The sequence below is a fragment of the Sapajus apella genome, unplaced genomic scaffold, assembly GCF_009761245.1.
Source record: "Sapajus apella isolate SASKATOON/1434 unplaced genomic scaffold, GSC_monkey_1.0 scaffold2, whole genome shotgun sequence".
Lineage (NCBI taxonomy): Eukaryota > Metazoa > Chordata > Mammalia > Primates > Cebidae > Sapajus > Sapajus apella.
Window position 1 is genome coordinate 22,919,491 of NW_022436942.1, and position 17,012 is coordinate 22,936,502.

Genomic DNA, 17,012 nt, shown 5'->3' on the forward strand with positions numbered 1-17,012 from the left:
TTTTTTTTTTTTTTTTTGAGACAGGGTTTCACCATGTTGGCCAGGTGGGTCTCAATCTCCTGAGCTCGTGATCCACCTGCCTTGGCCTCCCAAAGTGCTGGGATTACAGGCGTGAGCCACCACGCCCGGCCATCAGTACTTTTCTTTTCTTTTTTTCTTTGAGACAGAGTTTTGCTCTTGTCGCCCAGGCTGGAGTGCAGTGGCACGATCTCAGCTCACTGCAACCTCTGCCTCCGAGTTCAAGCAATTCTACTGCCTCAGCCTCTTGAGTAGCTGGCATTATAGGCATGCACCACCATGCCTGGCTAATTTTTGCATTCTTAGTAGAGACAGAGTTTCACCATGTTGGCTAGGCTGGTCTCCATCTCCTGACCTCAGGTGATCCACCTGCCTCGGCCTACCAAAGTGCTGGGATTACAAGCATGAGACACCACTCCCAGCCAACATTACAAGAATATTTTGAAAACTTACAGCCCTGCATAATCTACTACTCGTCATATCCCCTTAAAATTATATTTTTTAGGCCGGGCACGGTGAATCACAAGGTCAGGAGTTCAAAACCCGCCTGGCCAGTATGGTGAAACCCCATCTCTACTTAAAAAAATAATAATAATACAAAAATTAGCCGTGCATGGTGGTGCGTGCCCCTAGTCCCAGCTACCAGGGAGGCTGAGGCAGGAGAACTGCTTGCACTCAGGAGGGGGAGGTTGCAGTGAGCTGAGATTGTGCTGCTGCACTCCAGCCTGGGCAACAGAGCAAGACTCCGTCACGAAAAAAACATATATATGTATTTTTTTGGCTAGGTGCAGTGCCTCATGCTATAATTCCAGCATTTTGGGAGGCTGAGGCAGGCAAGCAGATCATCTGAGGTTGGGAGTTTGAGACCAGCCTGGCCAACACCGTGAAACCCCGTCTCTACTAAAAATACAAAAATTAGCCGAGTGTGGTAGTGGGTGCCTGTAATTCCAGCTATGAAAGAGGCTGAGGCAGGAGACTCTCTTGAACCGTGGAGGTGGAGGTTGCAGTGAGCTGAGATTGCGCCATTGCACTCCAGCCTGGGCGACAAGAACGAAACTCTGTCTCAAAAAAAAAAAAAATTATAGTTTTCTTCTTCATTATAAACTAAGTTCTGCTTATTTCCTTTTACCAAATACCTGGCAATCCCAGACCCTCTACAGTGACTTGTGTAGCCCACACTTATCGTATCCCTGGTTAATATACTGTTCCCTCCTTCCCCACAACCCTCACTCTTTTTCCTTTTCCTTTTTATTTATTTATTTTTGTTGAGACAGAGTTTCACTCTTGTTGCACAGGCTAGAGTGCAATGGCGCGATCTCAGTTCATTGCAACCTCCACCTCCCGGGTTCAAGTGATTCTCCTGCCTCAGCCCCCTGAGTAGCTAGGAGTATAGGCATGCGCCACCATGCCCTGCTAATTCTGTATTTTTAGTAGAGAAGGTGTTTCACCATGTTGTCCAGGCTGGTCCTGAACTCCTGACCTCAGGTGATCCACCTGCCTCAGCCTCCCAAAGTGCTGGGATTACAACAAACATGAGCCATCATGCCCAGCCAATTTTCTTATGGAAACATCTGTAACTGAAAAAGTTGGTGCCTGGAGTTTACCAGTAATAAAGAAAACTAATGTTTTGGCTACATTTTCCCACATTTTATTCAGTTTTGTCCTATATCAATCAGAAACCACTGAGACTATATTTTTTTATGAGATAAGGCCTTGCTCTGTCGCCCATGCTAGAGCTCAGTAGTGGGATCTCCGCTCACTGCAAACTCCACCTGCCGGGTTCAAGCAATTCCCTTGCCTCAGTCCCCCAAGCAGCTGGGATTACAGGCGCCCACCACCATACCCAGCTAATTTTTGTGTGTTTAGTAGAGATGGGGTTTCACTATGTTGTCAGCCATGCTGGTCTCAAACTCCTTACCTCAAGTGATCCTCCCGCCTGGGCCTCCCAAAGTGCTGGGATTACAGGCATGAGCCACCACGCCCAACCCTCTTTTTTGAGAAAGGGTCTCACTGGACTACAGCGGTGTAATCACAGCTCACTGCAGCCTTGACCTCCTAGGCTCAAATGGTCCCCCCACCTTAGCCTCTTGAGTAGCTGGAACTAGGTGAGCATCACCACACCCAGCTAGTTTAAAAATGTTTTGGGCTGGGCGCAGTGGCTCACGCCTGTAATCCCAGCACTTTGGGAGGCCGAGGCAGCTGAATCACCTGAGGTCAAGCGTTCAAGACCAGCCTGACCAATATGGTGAAACCCCGTCTCTATTCTAAAAATACAAAAATTAGCCAGACCTGGTGGCATGTGCCTGTAGTCCCAGCTACTCGGGACGCTGAGACAGGAGAATTGTGTGAACCTGGGTGGCAGAGGTTGCAGTGAGCTGAGATCACACCACTGCACTCCAGCTTGGGCAACAGAGCAAGACTCTGTCTGAAAAGTAAATAAATAAATAAATATAAATAAAAATTTTTTTGTATAGAAATGGGGTTTTGCAACAATCCCCAGTCGGTCTTGAACTCCTGGGCTCAAGCAATCTGTCCACCTCAGCCTCCCAAAGTGCTGCAATTACAGGCATGAGCCATCGCACCCAGCCTAGGATTTTGGATCTTAAGCTGGCTTTAGTTGTAAATTCAGGGAATAGCTACTTTCAGGTAAAATAAAGTAGTAGAAACAGTTCCGTGTTGCTTTCCTGATGGTCAGGAGTGAGGTGGGGCCAACTCCTGTGTATTTGGTTTGCAGTCAAGAACTGTGGGAAAGAAGCTGTAGGATTTGGTGGGAAGTATTACCTGATGAAGAAAGTAAAAAGAGGGGACTAACCAATCACCATTTTTAGAAGCAAAAAGAAAAATAGAAATCATGTTTCAGTGCCTCACTGTGAAGGAGCTGTGGAAAACTGCAGCATCCAGGCTGTTACTGTGTTGCAGGCATGTTTTAATGAAGGAATATGGCCAGGAGCCTCAAAGGGATTTTGAGAATATTATTCTTTTGTATTACTGCTGTTCATCTGTTCCCTTCACTCTACCCCTTTTAAGAAGGGATGGGAGCATAAATTATTGTCCAGTAACCCTATTTTACTTAGACATAAACTGGATAGACTTAGCCCACTTTTCTTCATTGTCCTTTCACCCAAATCCCAAACAAATAAAATCTCCATATATCTCTCTTTCTCTTCCCTCATCCTGCCTACAGGCTCCTCCCTACCCTTAAAAAAATATTTTTTGCTGGCATTTTTATTCTACCATTATATAGTCATCAGTATTGTACTGGCCTTTTTATGGCTGATGGAGCCCAGGCGGGCTGCCCGATGAGGGGAGACAGCATTTGGCCGATGGGGCTGGTATGTGCCATTATTGCTGGCCACTGGGCCTTGGTCCTCTACAGCTCCATCCTGGCTCATTAAAACTCTGAGCCAAATAGCCATGCAGGCGCCTGCTGCAGCACTGTAGGGGCCAAGAAGTTAAATGGTTCTCCTAATCCTGCATAATTTATCTCCCTGTTAGCCCCCTCATAAAAGAGTCCAATTCAGCCCTACCATGGAGAGCTTCATTCTCAATTTCCTTTTTTTGTGATGGGCAACGAGTGCCCAGCCCTTCCCTTCTCCCTTTATTACTATTATTAAAAATTGTTTTCCCCTTATTCAATACGAGTGTGCCTTAATGTTTTTTTCATTTGGAGCCTCCTACTTGGACCCCACTTCACCAACAATCTGTCCACTTCTGTTGTTTGGACCTGATATTACAGAGCAGTTGGTGGTGTGGTCTTCCCCCTCTCCTCTTCTCCCTGCCTTCTAGCACCTTTTTTTCTCCATGTCTTCTCCTCTTCTAGTTTTTTCTCCCTCTCCAGTTCTTTCCAGGGACCAACCTCATTGCAGGATGTTTGGTAGGACATTTTAAAAGGGCACTGAATTGGGTTTTTGTTTTTGTTTTTTCACATCTCCATTTCTGTTTCATTTCAGAGATTTACAAACGAGGACCACCTGGCAGTTCATAAACACAAGCATGAGATGACATTGAAATTTGGCCCAGCTCGAACTGATTCAGTCATCATTGCAGGTATTTGCTGCCCCAAAAGCCACGTGCCTTGATATCACCAGACAGTTAAGATTAATACCAGGGACCAGATGTACTGGGAACTATACTCCCCTTCTCCCATTAAGAGCCCTTATGTGATCTGCATTTAATCAGGAAAAAGGAACACTAAAAGCTCCCAAGTTTCTATTGTACCCTCTACTCTGTTTTTAATAACAAGATTGTGCTCTGTGGTTTTTGAGGGTAGGTGTATTGAGGTTTCATCTTAGCTTTTTTCGGTCTATTACCTTCTTACTTTCTATTTATTAAGACTTTGAAAGATTTACAGACAAAAGATGCCTTTGACGTTTTTCCCTACCCACAATGAAGGGGTGAACAAAAGAATGCAAAAAAGCCAACCCAGCCTGACTGCTTCTCTTCCACTGGGTGTCAGTTTTCCTCCAGCAGGCAGATTGTCAGTTCATAAATCCAACTTCCCTTGTGAACCCAGACACCATTGAGGGAACATTTCCAAAGCTCAAACAAGACATTTAGTCAGTGGGACTTTTCTAAGCCAATTTGGGTGACCTGGAACCTCTCAGCAGTTGTTGTAGATACTGTCTTGCTTACATATGCCATTCTCAAGGGAGCCCTCTTAGCAACTGCTCTCAAACCAGGCAGCAATTCTGCTGCACCATTTTCAGCTAGACAGACATACAAACCAAAGTGAGCTTTTTCTTTTGATCCATGAGCGGTTCTGATTTAGCTCAATTTAGGCAAGCTTAACTCAATATTTAATTTCTAGGGTATTCAGTTGGTGGTTATTACTGTATAACTCAGATAAGACAGAGTTTCTGTAAGTATTACTAGCCAAAATGCTTTCATAGACATGGAGAAGGAGAGACAGAACTTCCTTGTCATACTTCTATACATGATGAAAGGGACTTGCCACTTGCCCTTACAGACCTCCTATTCCTCATTAATTCAGCAAATATTTATTTCATATTTACTATATACACCAGGCACATTTGCTAGGAGCTTGTAGATTTGTAATCCTTAGGAAAAGGACATAAAAGGGAACATTGTCATTAGTGATCCTTAAGAAAACCTGGGGGAAGATCAGGTGTGGTGGCTCATGCCTGTAATCCCAACATTCTGGGAGGCCGAGGCAGGAGGATCACTTGAGGCTGCAAGTTCAAGACCAGCCTGAGCAACATAGGGAGACCTCTACAAAAATGTTTAAAAATTAGCTGCATGCCTATAGTCTTAGCTACTTGGGAGGCTGAGGTAGGAAGATTGCTTGAGTCCAGGAGTATGAGGTTACAGTGTGCTATTATCGTGCTACTGCACTCCAGTCTGGACCACAAAGCAAGACTCTGTCTCTAAAAACAAAAGGAAAAGCTGGGGGAGATCTTAGGGAATAGTGGATAGGGTATACATATAGTAAGACATAATTAATTCAGGACATATATTCATAAAATCGTAGTATTTGCAGACAAGTATAAGTGAATGCTACAAACTATATGAATACTAAACAAGTTAATATTAAGTAGAATTAATCAGAGGAAGTTTATTTGAGAGGTACGTTTGGGGCAAGGTTTTAAACTTGGAGAGATTATTCCAAATTGGTGGAAGGGTCTACGCCAAGTCTCCAGGGGTGGTAAGGAAGTTGCTCCAGAATACTCTCAAGGAGAAAACGTGTTCTTCTGTTACTCTTTGCTCTCAGTTCTGGAATGCTCATCTTGTTGCACGTGACTTCAGCTATCATATATCTACACTGGTAATTCTTACATCTCCAATTAAGACCTGGTATGTCATGTATTCCAACCCCTTATGTGAACATTTTTACTTGGCTGTCATTCATATCTTTATGTCGATGACTGAACTTACCTCCATGTCTTCTAAACCAGCTCTTTCTCCTTTATTATTTATTAATATCAGTATTCTTAAAATCTTGGTTGTTTTATTCTTCAGATTCTTTCTGTTTTATTCCTTGCTGTTGTCCCTACCATCACATTCTTTATGCTTAGATTCCTCCAAAGTCTCCTAGCTGGCCTCCTTGATTAGCCTCTCATTCTAATCCATGTTGTATACATACTATTGAAAAGCCGGTCTTCCTTAAATTCTTCTCTTCTAGTCAGAATCTATCATTATCTTCCTGTTATCTCTTTATTTATTTTTATTTATTTATTTATTTATTTTGAGACAGGGTCTCATTCTGTCGCCCAGACTGAAGTGCAGTGGCATGATCTTGGCTCATGCAGCTTCCACCTCTCAGGCTCAAGTGATTCTCCTGCCTCAGCCTCCTGAGTAGCTAGGATTACAGGTGCACACCACTACCACCCAGCTAATTTTTGTATTTTTAATAGAGACGGGGTTTCACCATGTTGGCCAGGCTGGTCTTGAACTCCTGACCTCAAATGATCCACCCTCTTTGGCCTCCTAAAGTGCTGGGATTACAAGCCTAAGCCACCACACCGGGCCCTTTTCTCTTACTTTAAGACTACTTAAGGCCAGACACAGTGGCTCACGCCTGTAATCTCAACACTTAGGGAGGCCAAGGCAGGTGGATCACCAGAGGTCAGGAGTTCAAGACCAGACTGACCAACATGGGGAAACCCCATCTCTACTAAAAATACAAAATTAGCCAGGCTCAGTGGTTCATGCCTGTAATCCCAGCACTTGGGAGGTTGAGGTGGGCGGATCACGAGGTAAGGAGTTCAAGACAAGCCTGCCCTCCTTGGGAGGCTGAGGTAGGAGAATCGCTTAAACCTGAGAGGCGGAGGTTGCAGTGAGCTGAGATTGTACCACTGCACTCCAGACTGGGCAACAGACCAAGACTCCATCTCAAAAAACATATGCAAAATACAAAATTAGCCAGGCATGGTGGTGCACACCTGTAACCTCAGATACTTGGGAGGTTGAGGCAGGAGAATTGCTTGAGCTCAGGAGGCGGAGGTTGCAGTGAGCTGAGATTGTGCCATTGCCCTCCAGTCTGGGCAACAAAAGAGAAACTCTGTCTCAAAACAAACAAACAAAAAAAGACAAAGGCTGTTTATGCCTGGATTTTCAGGCTCTTCATAACCTACCACCATGGCATTCACCCAAGTTTTAATTTGTTTCTTGTTTTGGGGGGCATTTTTTGGAGACGGAGACTTGCTCTGTTGCCCAGGCTGGAGTGCAGTGGTGTGATCACAGCTCACTGCAGCCTCAAACTCTTGGGCTCAAGCCATCCTCCCACCTCACCCTCCCCAGTAGCTGGGACTACAGATGTGCACCGCCATACCCAGCTAAGTATTTTATTTTTTGTAAAGATGGGTTCTAGCTTTGTTCCTCAAGTTGGGTCTTGAACTCCTGGCCTCAGGCAACCCTCCCCCTTCAGCCTTCCAAAGTTCTGGGAGGTGTGAGCCACCATGCCCAGCCAAGTACTTATTTTTGTACACTATGATGCTTTCTACATATATTAGTTTTATTTCCTCGACTAGAAAGCATTATCAGCTGAGCACTCTGACTGACACCTGTAATCCCAGTACTCGAGAGGTCAAGGTGGGAGGATCACTTGAGCCCAGAAGTTAGAGGCCAGCCTGGGCAACATAGCAAGACCCCATCTCTACAAAAAAATTTAAAATTAACCAGGTGTGGTGGCACATGCATTTAGTCCCAGCTACTTGGGAGTCTGAGGCAGGAGAATCACTTGAGCCCAGGAGTTTACGGTTACAGTGAGCTACAGTCACCCCACTGCATTCCAGCCTGGGTGACAAAGCAAGACCTTGTCTCTAAAAAAGAATAAAGAAGAAAAAAGAAAACATCTATGGGGCCTAGTGACATAGTGGCGCACACTTGTAATCCCAGTGCTTTGAGAGGCACAGGCAGGAGGACTGTTTGAGGCCAGGAGTTCAAGGCCACACCTGGGCAACATGAGACCCATCTTAACAAAATTTTTTTAAAAATTAGCCTCAGGCCAGGCACAATGACTCATGCCTCCAATCCCAGCATTTGAGGAAACAGAGGCAGGAGGATCGCTTGAGGCCAGGAATCCAAGACCAGCCTGGGCAAAATGATGAGGCACCCCCCTCGCTACAAAAAAAAATTAGCTAGACATGGTGCCACTTGCCTGTACACCAGCCACTCAGGAGGCTGAGGTAGGAGATCACTTGTGTTGAGGAGTTCAAGGCCGCAGTGAGCTATGATGATGCCACTGCCTCCAGCCTGGGTGACTACAGAGTAAGACCCTGTATTTAAATATAAATACATATATACATATATATATAGCTATGATCACAACACTGCACTCCAGTGTGGGTGACAGAGTGAGACCTTGTATCTAAAAATAAATACATCCTTCATACATACAATTAGCCGAGCATGGTGGTACACACCTGTAGTCCTAACAACTTGGGAGGCTGAGACAAAGATTGCTTGAGCCTGGGAGTTCAAGGTTTCAGTGAGCTATGATCATGCCACTGCACTCTAGCCTGGATGACAGAGCAAGACTGTCTTTTAAAAGAAAACAAGAAAACAGCCAAGTGTGGTGGCTCACACCTGTAATCCCAACACTTTGGGAGGCTGAGGTACGCAGATCACTTGAGTTCAGGAGTTCAAGACGAGCCTGACCAACATGGTGAAACCCCATGTCTACTAAAAATACAAAAGTTAGCCGGGCAGGGTGGTGTGCACCTGTAATCCTAGCTATTAGGGAGGCTGGAGCAGGAGAATCGCTTGAACCCGGGAGTCGGAGGTTGCAGTGAGCCAAAATTGCACCACTGCATCCAGACTGGGTGACAGAGTAAGACTCCGTGTCAAAAACAAAAACAAAAAAACAGCCTGAGCAACATAGTGAAATCCTGTCTCTACAAAAACTACGGAAATTAGTTAGGGTGATGGTGCACACCTGTAGTCCCAGCTACTTGGGAGGCTGAGGTGGGAGGATCACTTGAGCCTAGGAGACGGGGACTGCAGTGAGCCAAGATCGAGCCACTGCACTCCAGCCTGAGCGACAAAGTGAGACCCTGTCTCAAAAAAAAAAGAAAGGAAGAAAAAGAGGCTAGGTATAGTGGCTCACACCTGTAATCCCAGCACCTTGGGAAGCCGAGGCCAGTGGATCACAAGGCCGGTGGATCACAGGGTCAGGATTTCGAGACCAGCCTGGCCAACATGGTGAAACCCTGTCTCTACTAAAAATACAAAAAAAATTAGCCAGGCTTGGTGGCATGCACCTGTAATCCCAGCTGTTTGGAAAGCTGAGGCAGGAGAATCACATGAACCTGGGAGGTAGAGGTTGCAGTGAGCCAAGATCACACCACTGCACTCCAGCCTGGGTGACAAAGCGAGACATCATCTAAAAAAAAAAAAAAGAAAAGAAAAAGAAAAAATATCTTAATTCTCTACAGCCAAGAGCCATGTTTTCTTTTTTCTCTCTCTCTTTATTTTTTTTTATAGAGACGGGATTTCACCATGTTGGCCAGGCTGGTCTCAAACTCCTGGCCTCAAGTGATCCTCCCACCTCAGCCTCCCAAAGTGCTGGGATTACAGGCGTGAGCCATCGTGCCTGGCTTTTTTTTTTTTTTTTTTTTTTTTTTGAAATGGAGTTTTGCTCTTGTTGCCCATGCTGGAGTACAATGGCACAATCTCAACTCACTGCAACCTCCGCCTCCTGGATTCAAGCAATTCTTCTGCCTCAGCGTCCAGAGTAGCTGGGATTACAGGCATGCGCGACTATGCCTGGCTAATTTCTGTATTCTTAGTAAAGACAGGGTTTTACCACGTTGGTCAGGTTGGTCTTGAACTCCTGACCTCAGGTGATCCACCTCGGCCTCCCAAAGTGCTGGGATTACAGGTGTGAGCCACGGCACCTGGTCAAAAAAAATTAGTAAGTTTTTACTGAATACTTTCTATATGTTTTGGTGCTTCATGAATACACTTGTGTACATGTTTGGTGGAGGAAAGGGATAGGAATATAGGAGTATTGTCCAGATTTAAGACATGGCTCTTAGGCTGGGGGCAGTGACTAAGGCCTGTAATCCCAGCACTTTGCAAGGCCGAGGCAGAAGGATCCCTTGAGCTCAGGAGTTCAAGATCAGCTTGGGCAACACAGTGAAACCCCGTCTCTACTAAAACTATAAAATTAGCTGGGCGTGGTGGCACATGCCTGTCATCCCAGCTACTCAGAAGGCTAATGCAGGAGAATTGCTTGAACCCAGGAGGCGGAGATTGCGGTGAGCCGAGATCACGCCATTGCACTCCAGCCTGGGTGATGAGTAAAATTCTGTCTCAAAAAAAAAAAAAAAATTTACTGATTTTTTTTTTTTTTTTTTTAGGATTCATTAGAGCAGATTCATGATTCTCTGATAGATTTTCAATCTGTTTGTTCACAAACCAGAGCCATTTGAAGGTCAGAGCCCGCTTGCAAAGTGAGGAATTAGGTTTAACACAGGGGAGCCTTTAAAAAATGTGAAATGGGCCTGAAGGGCAGGGTGCAGGGGAGGTTTGTTTGAGCCTCATATCAGAGGCCTGAAAGTCCCTTTTCTGTCATAGCCATGCCCTTAGCTGCCCCCTCCTGTTCCACTTGAGTTGTGATTCTGTGTATGCCCTTACTAAAGTACTCTCTAAGCATAAGGATGATGTTACTTCTACTCACCCAAGGATGGAGGGAAAGTGGCTTTATCGTTAGCCAACCAAAGCTGCCAGAGAACCTTTTAAAACTATTTTGAGAAGTAGTGGTAACTTTTCCAAACACTCTGTTTCAGAAGAGGTTTTGTTTAAAGTGTTTTTATAAAAATTGTGCTGTTTCCATGGAAAATCCCACTGGACTATTTTCAATTGATCATGCTAGGAGTGATTTTTTTTTTTTTTTTTTTTTTTTTTAAACAGAGTCTGACTTTGTCACCCAGGCTGGAGTGCAGTGGCAACGATCTCTGCTCACTGCAACCTCTGCCTCCTGACTTCAAGGGATTCTCCTGCCTCACTCTCCCACGTAGCAGGGACTACAGGCGCCTGCCACCATGCCCACCTAATTTTTTTATTTTTTGTAGAGACAGAGTTTTACCATGTTGGCCAGGCCGGTCTCAAACTCCTGACCTCAAGTGATACTCCCATCTCAGCCTCCAAAAGTGCTGGGATTATAGGCATGAGCCACCGCGCCTGGCCAAGAAGGCGTGATTTTAACTCCAAGTCTCACTCCTTAAAATATCATTTAAACATTGTTCTCAGCTGGGCGCGGTGGCTCATGCCTGTAATTCCAGCACTTTGGGAGGCTGAGATGGGCAGATCACGAGGTCAGGTGTTCAAGACCAGCCTGACCAATATGGTGAAACCCTGTCTCTACTAAAAATACAAAAATTATCCAGGCGTGATGGCACATACCTGTAATCCCAGGTATTATTGGGAGCCTGAGGCAGGAGAATTGCTTGAACCCAGGAGGTGGAGGTTGCAGTGAGCTGAGATCACGACACTGCACTCCAGCCTGGGTGACAGAGCAAGAATCCATCCCCCACAAAAAAATTGTTCTCTATTTCTGTCATTCATTCTAGTGGTTTGGGGTATGAGATGAATCCCTAAAGTAGCATGCCAAGGAAGGCCATTGTAATAGAGTTAGGATCTGTGAACAAGATTTAGCTCTAAAAAAGCAGCATTGGGAGGGAGAAGCTCAAATCTCAAATTGAAGTTGCTTAAAAAGTTCCCATGAGTTACCAAGAGCCTTTCTCTTCCCAAGGGCAGAGGCACTATGTTGAGGAGAGATTCATGCAGCCCCTGTGGGGATGTTTTGGCTGGCAAAATCGAAATATTCTGGTTTCCAGAACTCGCTCTGGGCCTAGGTCTCTATGAAATGAGCTCCACTGTTTGCAGTTTCCATTTCTAGCTCATGATCTTGCTGTCTTACTCCTCAGCCCCTAGATTTGCCTGGAATCCTTCAGAAGGTAACAGACCATTACCTCAGCAACCACTGAAAGACAGGCACTATTTCTTACTTGGTAGCTTTAGTCAGCAAACTCAACCATCTGATCCTCAGTTTCTTCTCATCAGATTTTAACATCCATCTGCTTTTTCTGCTCACTTCAGACTTAGCAGGGAGTGAGTTTACAAAAGAAAACATTGCTTAACTGTACTTGGTTTTCAGATGTAGGGGTTTCACAAAACTGTGCCACCTGCATGGGTGGTTTGGTTTGGTTTGGTTGGAGGTAAAGGAGGTAAAACTAGCACTGAGAGAAAAGTAGGTACATGGATAGTCACACAACAAAATACTGTTCTGTCTTCCCCTTGCTGGCTTTGAGGCAACACAACACAGACACCCTCTGGTGGCCTAGCACCAGCCTTTGCCTACTAGAGCTCTATTAAAGCAAATCTGCCCTAACACAGAGACTCTATCTGCAAATCCAAAAGTACAAATGCATTCTCTATATACTACGTAATATCAAGTTTTAATTTCAGATCAAAACTAAAAGTTTCCTTTTCTTTCATGTTTACAGATCAAACTCCTACTCCAACTAGATTCCTGAAGAACTGTGAGGAAGTGGGACTCTTCAATGAACTAGCTAGCTCCTTTGAACATGAATTCAAGAAAGCTGCAGATGAGGATGAGAAAAAGGCAAGAAGCAGGACTGTTGGCAAAAAACTGGTGGTATTCAGACCTAGGCTATTTTTGCTGTGCTTTGGGATAATTTGCTTAATTGGTTAAAACACAAAATCATGGGCTTAGTACAGTCAAGCCAGATAGCAGTCACTAATCCCAGTCAGCCATTCAGGTCTTTAGGAGTTCCAGATGATGATCAGCACAAGTCTGTCTTCACCGAAAATTAGTCCTCTTGTTCTTCCAGGGGAGTATTAGATTAATAATCTGTTTTATAAAAATTATTTATATTACAAATATGTTGAAGATGTTAAAAGGTTATAAATTACTCAGATTTTGTTAGATAACATATTTGTTGCCAAATCCCACTCTTTTCTGAGCTGATCAGACTTCTCAGCTGCACTATTTTTTTGAATCAGCAAGTCAATAAACATTTATCAAATTTCCATTCTTCTTTGTTTTAATATATGTGGTTTTTGCCTTTAAGTAGCTTTCTGTTATTATTCAAAGCATTAAAGATAAAAAGGATGTTCTTACTGTCTTTCAAAGTAAATCAAACAGGATGGTGAAAGAACTAGAAACTATGTCACTTCAGGAACTTTTAAAGAAATCAAGTGGCCAAGCACATTGGCTCATGCCTGTAATCCCAGCACTTTGGGATGCCAAGGTGGGAGGATTACAGGAGTTCAAGACCAGCCTGGGCAACATAGCAGGACCCCCATCTGTACAAAGAAAGTTTTAAAAATTAGCCATGCATGGTGGTGCATGCCTGTAGTCCTAGCTACTTGGGAGGCTGAAGTGGAAAGATTGCTTGAACCCAGGAGTTCAAGGCTGCAGTGACCTATGATCGTACCACTGTGCTCCAGCCTGGGCGACAGAGTGAGACCCTATCTCTTTAAAAAAAAAAAAAGTCGGAGAGAGGGAGCCAGAGAGAAGAAAAAAAAATTAGGGGTGGGCGGCCAGGCTGGGTGCGGTGGGTCACGAGGTCAGGAGTTCAAGACCAGCCTGACCAACATGGTGAAACCCGGTCTCTATTAACAATACAAAAATTAGCTGGGTGTGGTGGCATGCACCTGTAATCCCAGCTACTCAGGAGGCTGAGGCAGGAGAATTGCTTGAACCTGGAAGGCAGAGGTTGCAGTGAGCCGAGATCGCCCCACTACACTCCAGCCTGGGCGACAGAGTGAGACTTTGTCTCAAAAAAAAGAAAACTGAGGAAATTTTGGTTAGAAAAGAGATTTAGTGTAAACAAATCTGTCTTCAAGAGTATTTAAGTAAAAGAGGGATTACATTTATTCTATGTGGCACAAAGGTAGAAGTAGGATCACTGGGTGATCTGTAATATCTCTACTAAGTGGCCTACCTATAATTGAATACAAAATACGTTCAATTATATGTAGGCCACTTAGTACAGATATTGTAGAGGAATCCCTTCTAATTCTGAGATGCTGTGATTCTCTAATCCTGAGCCTTTATATAATCTGGATCCCTAGAAGATCCCTTAGTTTAGAAGACCAGAGGAAATACCTGAAGAAGCAGAGTCAAAGGAAGATAGTTTGCATGGATAAGGGACTTGGGGGGAAAATAAAAATGCAAATATAAAATTTTACTTTAGAATTAGAATTCTAGGCTATTGGTCACTATTTTTAACATCAAGTCTGTGTTCCTGATTTTCTGGAATCATAAAAGATTCCAATATCTCTATCCCAAAACATATATATTAACACATTAACCTTTAAATTGTATGGTATAGTGAGGCATGGGATCCTATCAGAATATAGAATAGCTGGAACTGCTTCTGTTTTTCCCTATATTTAAGAAAAAATTTCCATGGAAGCTCTTTCCTTCTAAGAGGGAGTAGCCGGTAAATCAAGGTAGTTATACATGAATTTTCCATCCAGTTTAAGTGGTAAGAAAGCAAGATAGTATCTTTATCACTGGAGTTATTTCCAAGTTCCATAGATTTTTATGAGTTCCTTTTTATGCTGTTTCCCTCAAACTAACAGAATGAGGCCTGCATGGGGCATGGTGGTTCACACCTGTAATCCCAGTGTTTAGGGAGGCCACAACAGGAGGATTGCTGGAACTCAGGAGTTTGAGACCAGCCTGGGCAGCATGGTGAGACCTATCTCTACAAAAAAATTTAAAAATCAGCTGAGTGTGGTAGCACACTTTTGTGGTCCCAGCTACTCAGGAGGCCAAGGCAGGAGATCACTTGAGCCTAGGAGGTCAAGGCTGCAGTTAGCTATGATCAAACCACTGCACTACAGCCTTGGCAATGGAACAATACCCTGTCTTTATTTTATTTTATTATTTTTTTGAGACAGAGTTTTGCTCTGTCACCCCGGCTGGTGTGCAGTGGCACAATCTTAGCTCACTGCAACCTCCACCTCCCAGGTTTAAGCAATTCTGTCTCAGCCTCCCGAGTACCCAGGATTACAGGTGCATGCCACCACACCCAGCTAATTTTTTTGTGTGTTTAGTAGAGATAGGGTTTTGCCGTGTTGTCCAGGGTAGTTTCAAAGTCCTGAGCTCAAGCAATCTGTCTACCTCAGCCTCCCAAAGTGCTGGGATCACAGGCATGAGCTACCGTGCCTGGCCCAGACCTTGTCTTTAAATAAATTAATAAAGCAGGGAAATTCAGTGGCATATATTTGTAGTTCTACTTTTTTTTTTTTTTTTTTTTTTTTTTTTTTGAGGCAGTCTCACTCTGTTGCCCAAGGGTGAAGTGCAGTGGCACGATCTCGGCTCACTGCAACCTCCGCCTCTTGAGTTCAAGCAATTCTCCTGCCTCAGCCTCCCAAGTAGCTGGGACTACAGGTGCATGCCACCATGCCCAGCTAATTTTTGTATTTTTAGTAGAGACAGGGTTTCATCATGCTGGCCAGGCTGGTCTCGAACTCCTGACCTCATGGTCTGCCTGCCTCAACCTCCTAAAGTGCTGGGATTACAGGCATGAGCCACCACACCTAGCTAAATTTTGTGGTTTTTTTTAAGAGAGACAGGGTTTTGCCATGTTGCCCACACTGGTCTTGAACTCCAGGGCTCAAGCGATCCACCAGCCTCAGCTTCTCAAAGTGCGGGGATTACAAGCGTGAGCCACCACACCTGGTCTTATAGTTCCACTTTCAAATGGCAGAACTAGCCAGTCTTCTCATCATTCATTTTTATTCATTCATTCATTGACATGGTCTTGCTCTGTCTGCCAGGCTAGAGTGCAGTGGTGGAATCATGGCTCACTGCAGTCTCCACCTCCTGAGCTTAAGCAGTTCTTCCACCTCAGCCTCCCAAGTAACTGGGACTACAGGCACATACCACCATGCCTGGCTAATTTATTTTCATAGAGACAGGGTCTTACTGTGTTGCCCAGGCTGGTCTCAAGCAAACTCGCTGGCTCAAGCAATCCTCCCACCTCAACCTCCCAAAGTGCTGAGATTACAGGCATGAGCCACTACGCCTGGCCAAGAAAGGTTTTGGTATGTTTCCCAGGCTGGTCTAGAATTTCTGGCTTCAGGTGATCCTCCCACCTTGGCCTCCCAAAGTGTTGAAATTACAGGCATGAGCCACCACACTTGGCCTATGTGGGATTTTATACCCAATTAATTATTGGCAAATTCAAGAAAATTAGCCCCCCATAAAAAGCTTCAAGTCTTTTTCATTGACATTTTAGCTCAGTGGACACTTCTGGGAGACTAGTTCATAATTAGTCAGCCGTTTCCTCACTGGGCATTCCTTGGTGTTTCCTTCTGCCTGTACAGGAGTGATCTTTACTTCTCCTTGGTGAGAAGCACAGATTGTCTCCAGGAGTGTTTAATGAGCATGGAACTTTCCTGAACCACAGCTCTTCTAGGAGATGCCCTAGAGGATTTCAAATCTATGGTTGTATTTACGTAGAAGCTTCTCCTTCCCAATAATCTCTGACTTAAGAGATCTCAGAATTAGCTAAATTGGACCTGACATCTTAGCAGTGTAGAAAAAATGAGGCAGAAATGAAGCCACCTTTGCTGTTGCTCACCCTCATCAGATTGGGGAAAAAGAACTATTACTACCTTCTCTAATGTAGTAGATACCAGATTATCTTTAATTTCCTCAGCTAGCTATCAAGGTTTCTAAGGGTTAAGATAGCAAGGGAAGAGCTGGAAACAAGCAGTTGCTTCACCAAGAAGCCTGGGATACGGGATGGATAGAACAAAGGATGCACTTTATCATGAAACTGAACTGCAATGCCAACCCTCCTGTCCTGCCCTGGTGCGGTGTCAAGGCCGCTATCTCAGATGGTTTATTGTTCCCTGCAAGGCCATTTCCAGCTCCACAGTTCTGTGAGGTGGTGGCATCATTGCCAGGAAAGTACTCTCTTTACTTTCTGGGTTTCTCCAGTCTTGCTCCTAAGACCAAGTTCTCATTTATTTCACCAATCAGATGATTA

The 17,012-nt window shown here is 44.5% G+C and overlaps 1 protein-coding gene across 7 annotated transcripts in view; it reads left to right on the forward strand.

Annotated features, from left to right (window-relative positions):
- Window positions 1-17,012, forward strand: part of LOC116560676 (cyclic AMP-dependent transcription factor ATF-7) — a 104,468-nt gene that overhangs the window by 65,234 nt on the left and 22,222 nt on the right. For 3 of the 7 annotated variants that reach the window (XM_032292209.1, XM_032292220.1, XM_032292231.1), the window contains exons 3-4: window positions 3,969-4,065; window positions 12,486-12,637. In XM_032292209.1, coding sequence (XP_032148100.1) covers window positions 3,969-4,065; window positions 12,486-12,637 — 249 coding nt within the window. Of the gene's footprint in view, window positions 1-3,968; window positions 4,066-12,485; window positions 13,040-17,012 lie in introns of those variants that run through there. The other 4 variants (XM_032292238.1, XM_032292239.1, XM_032292240.1 and 1 more) reach the window with 3 other exon arrangements.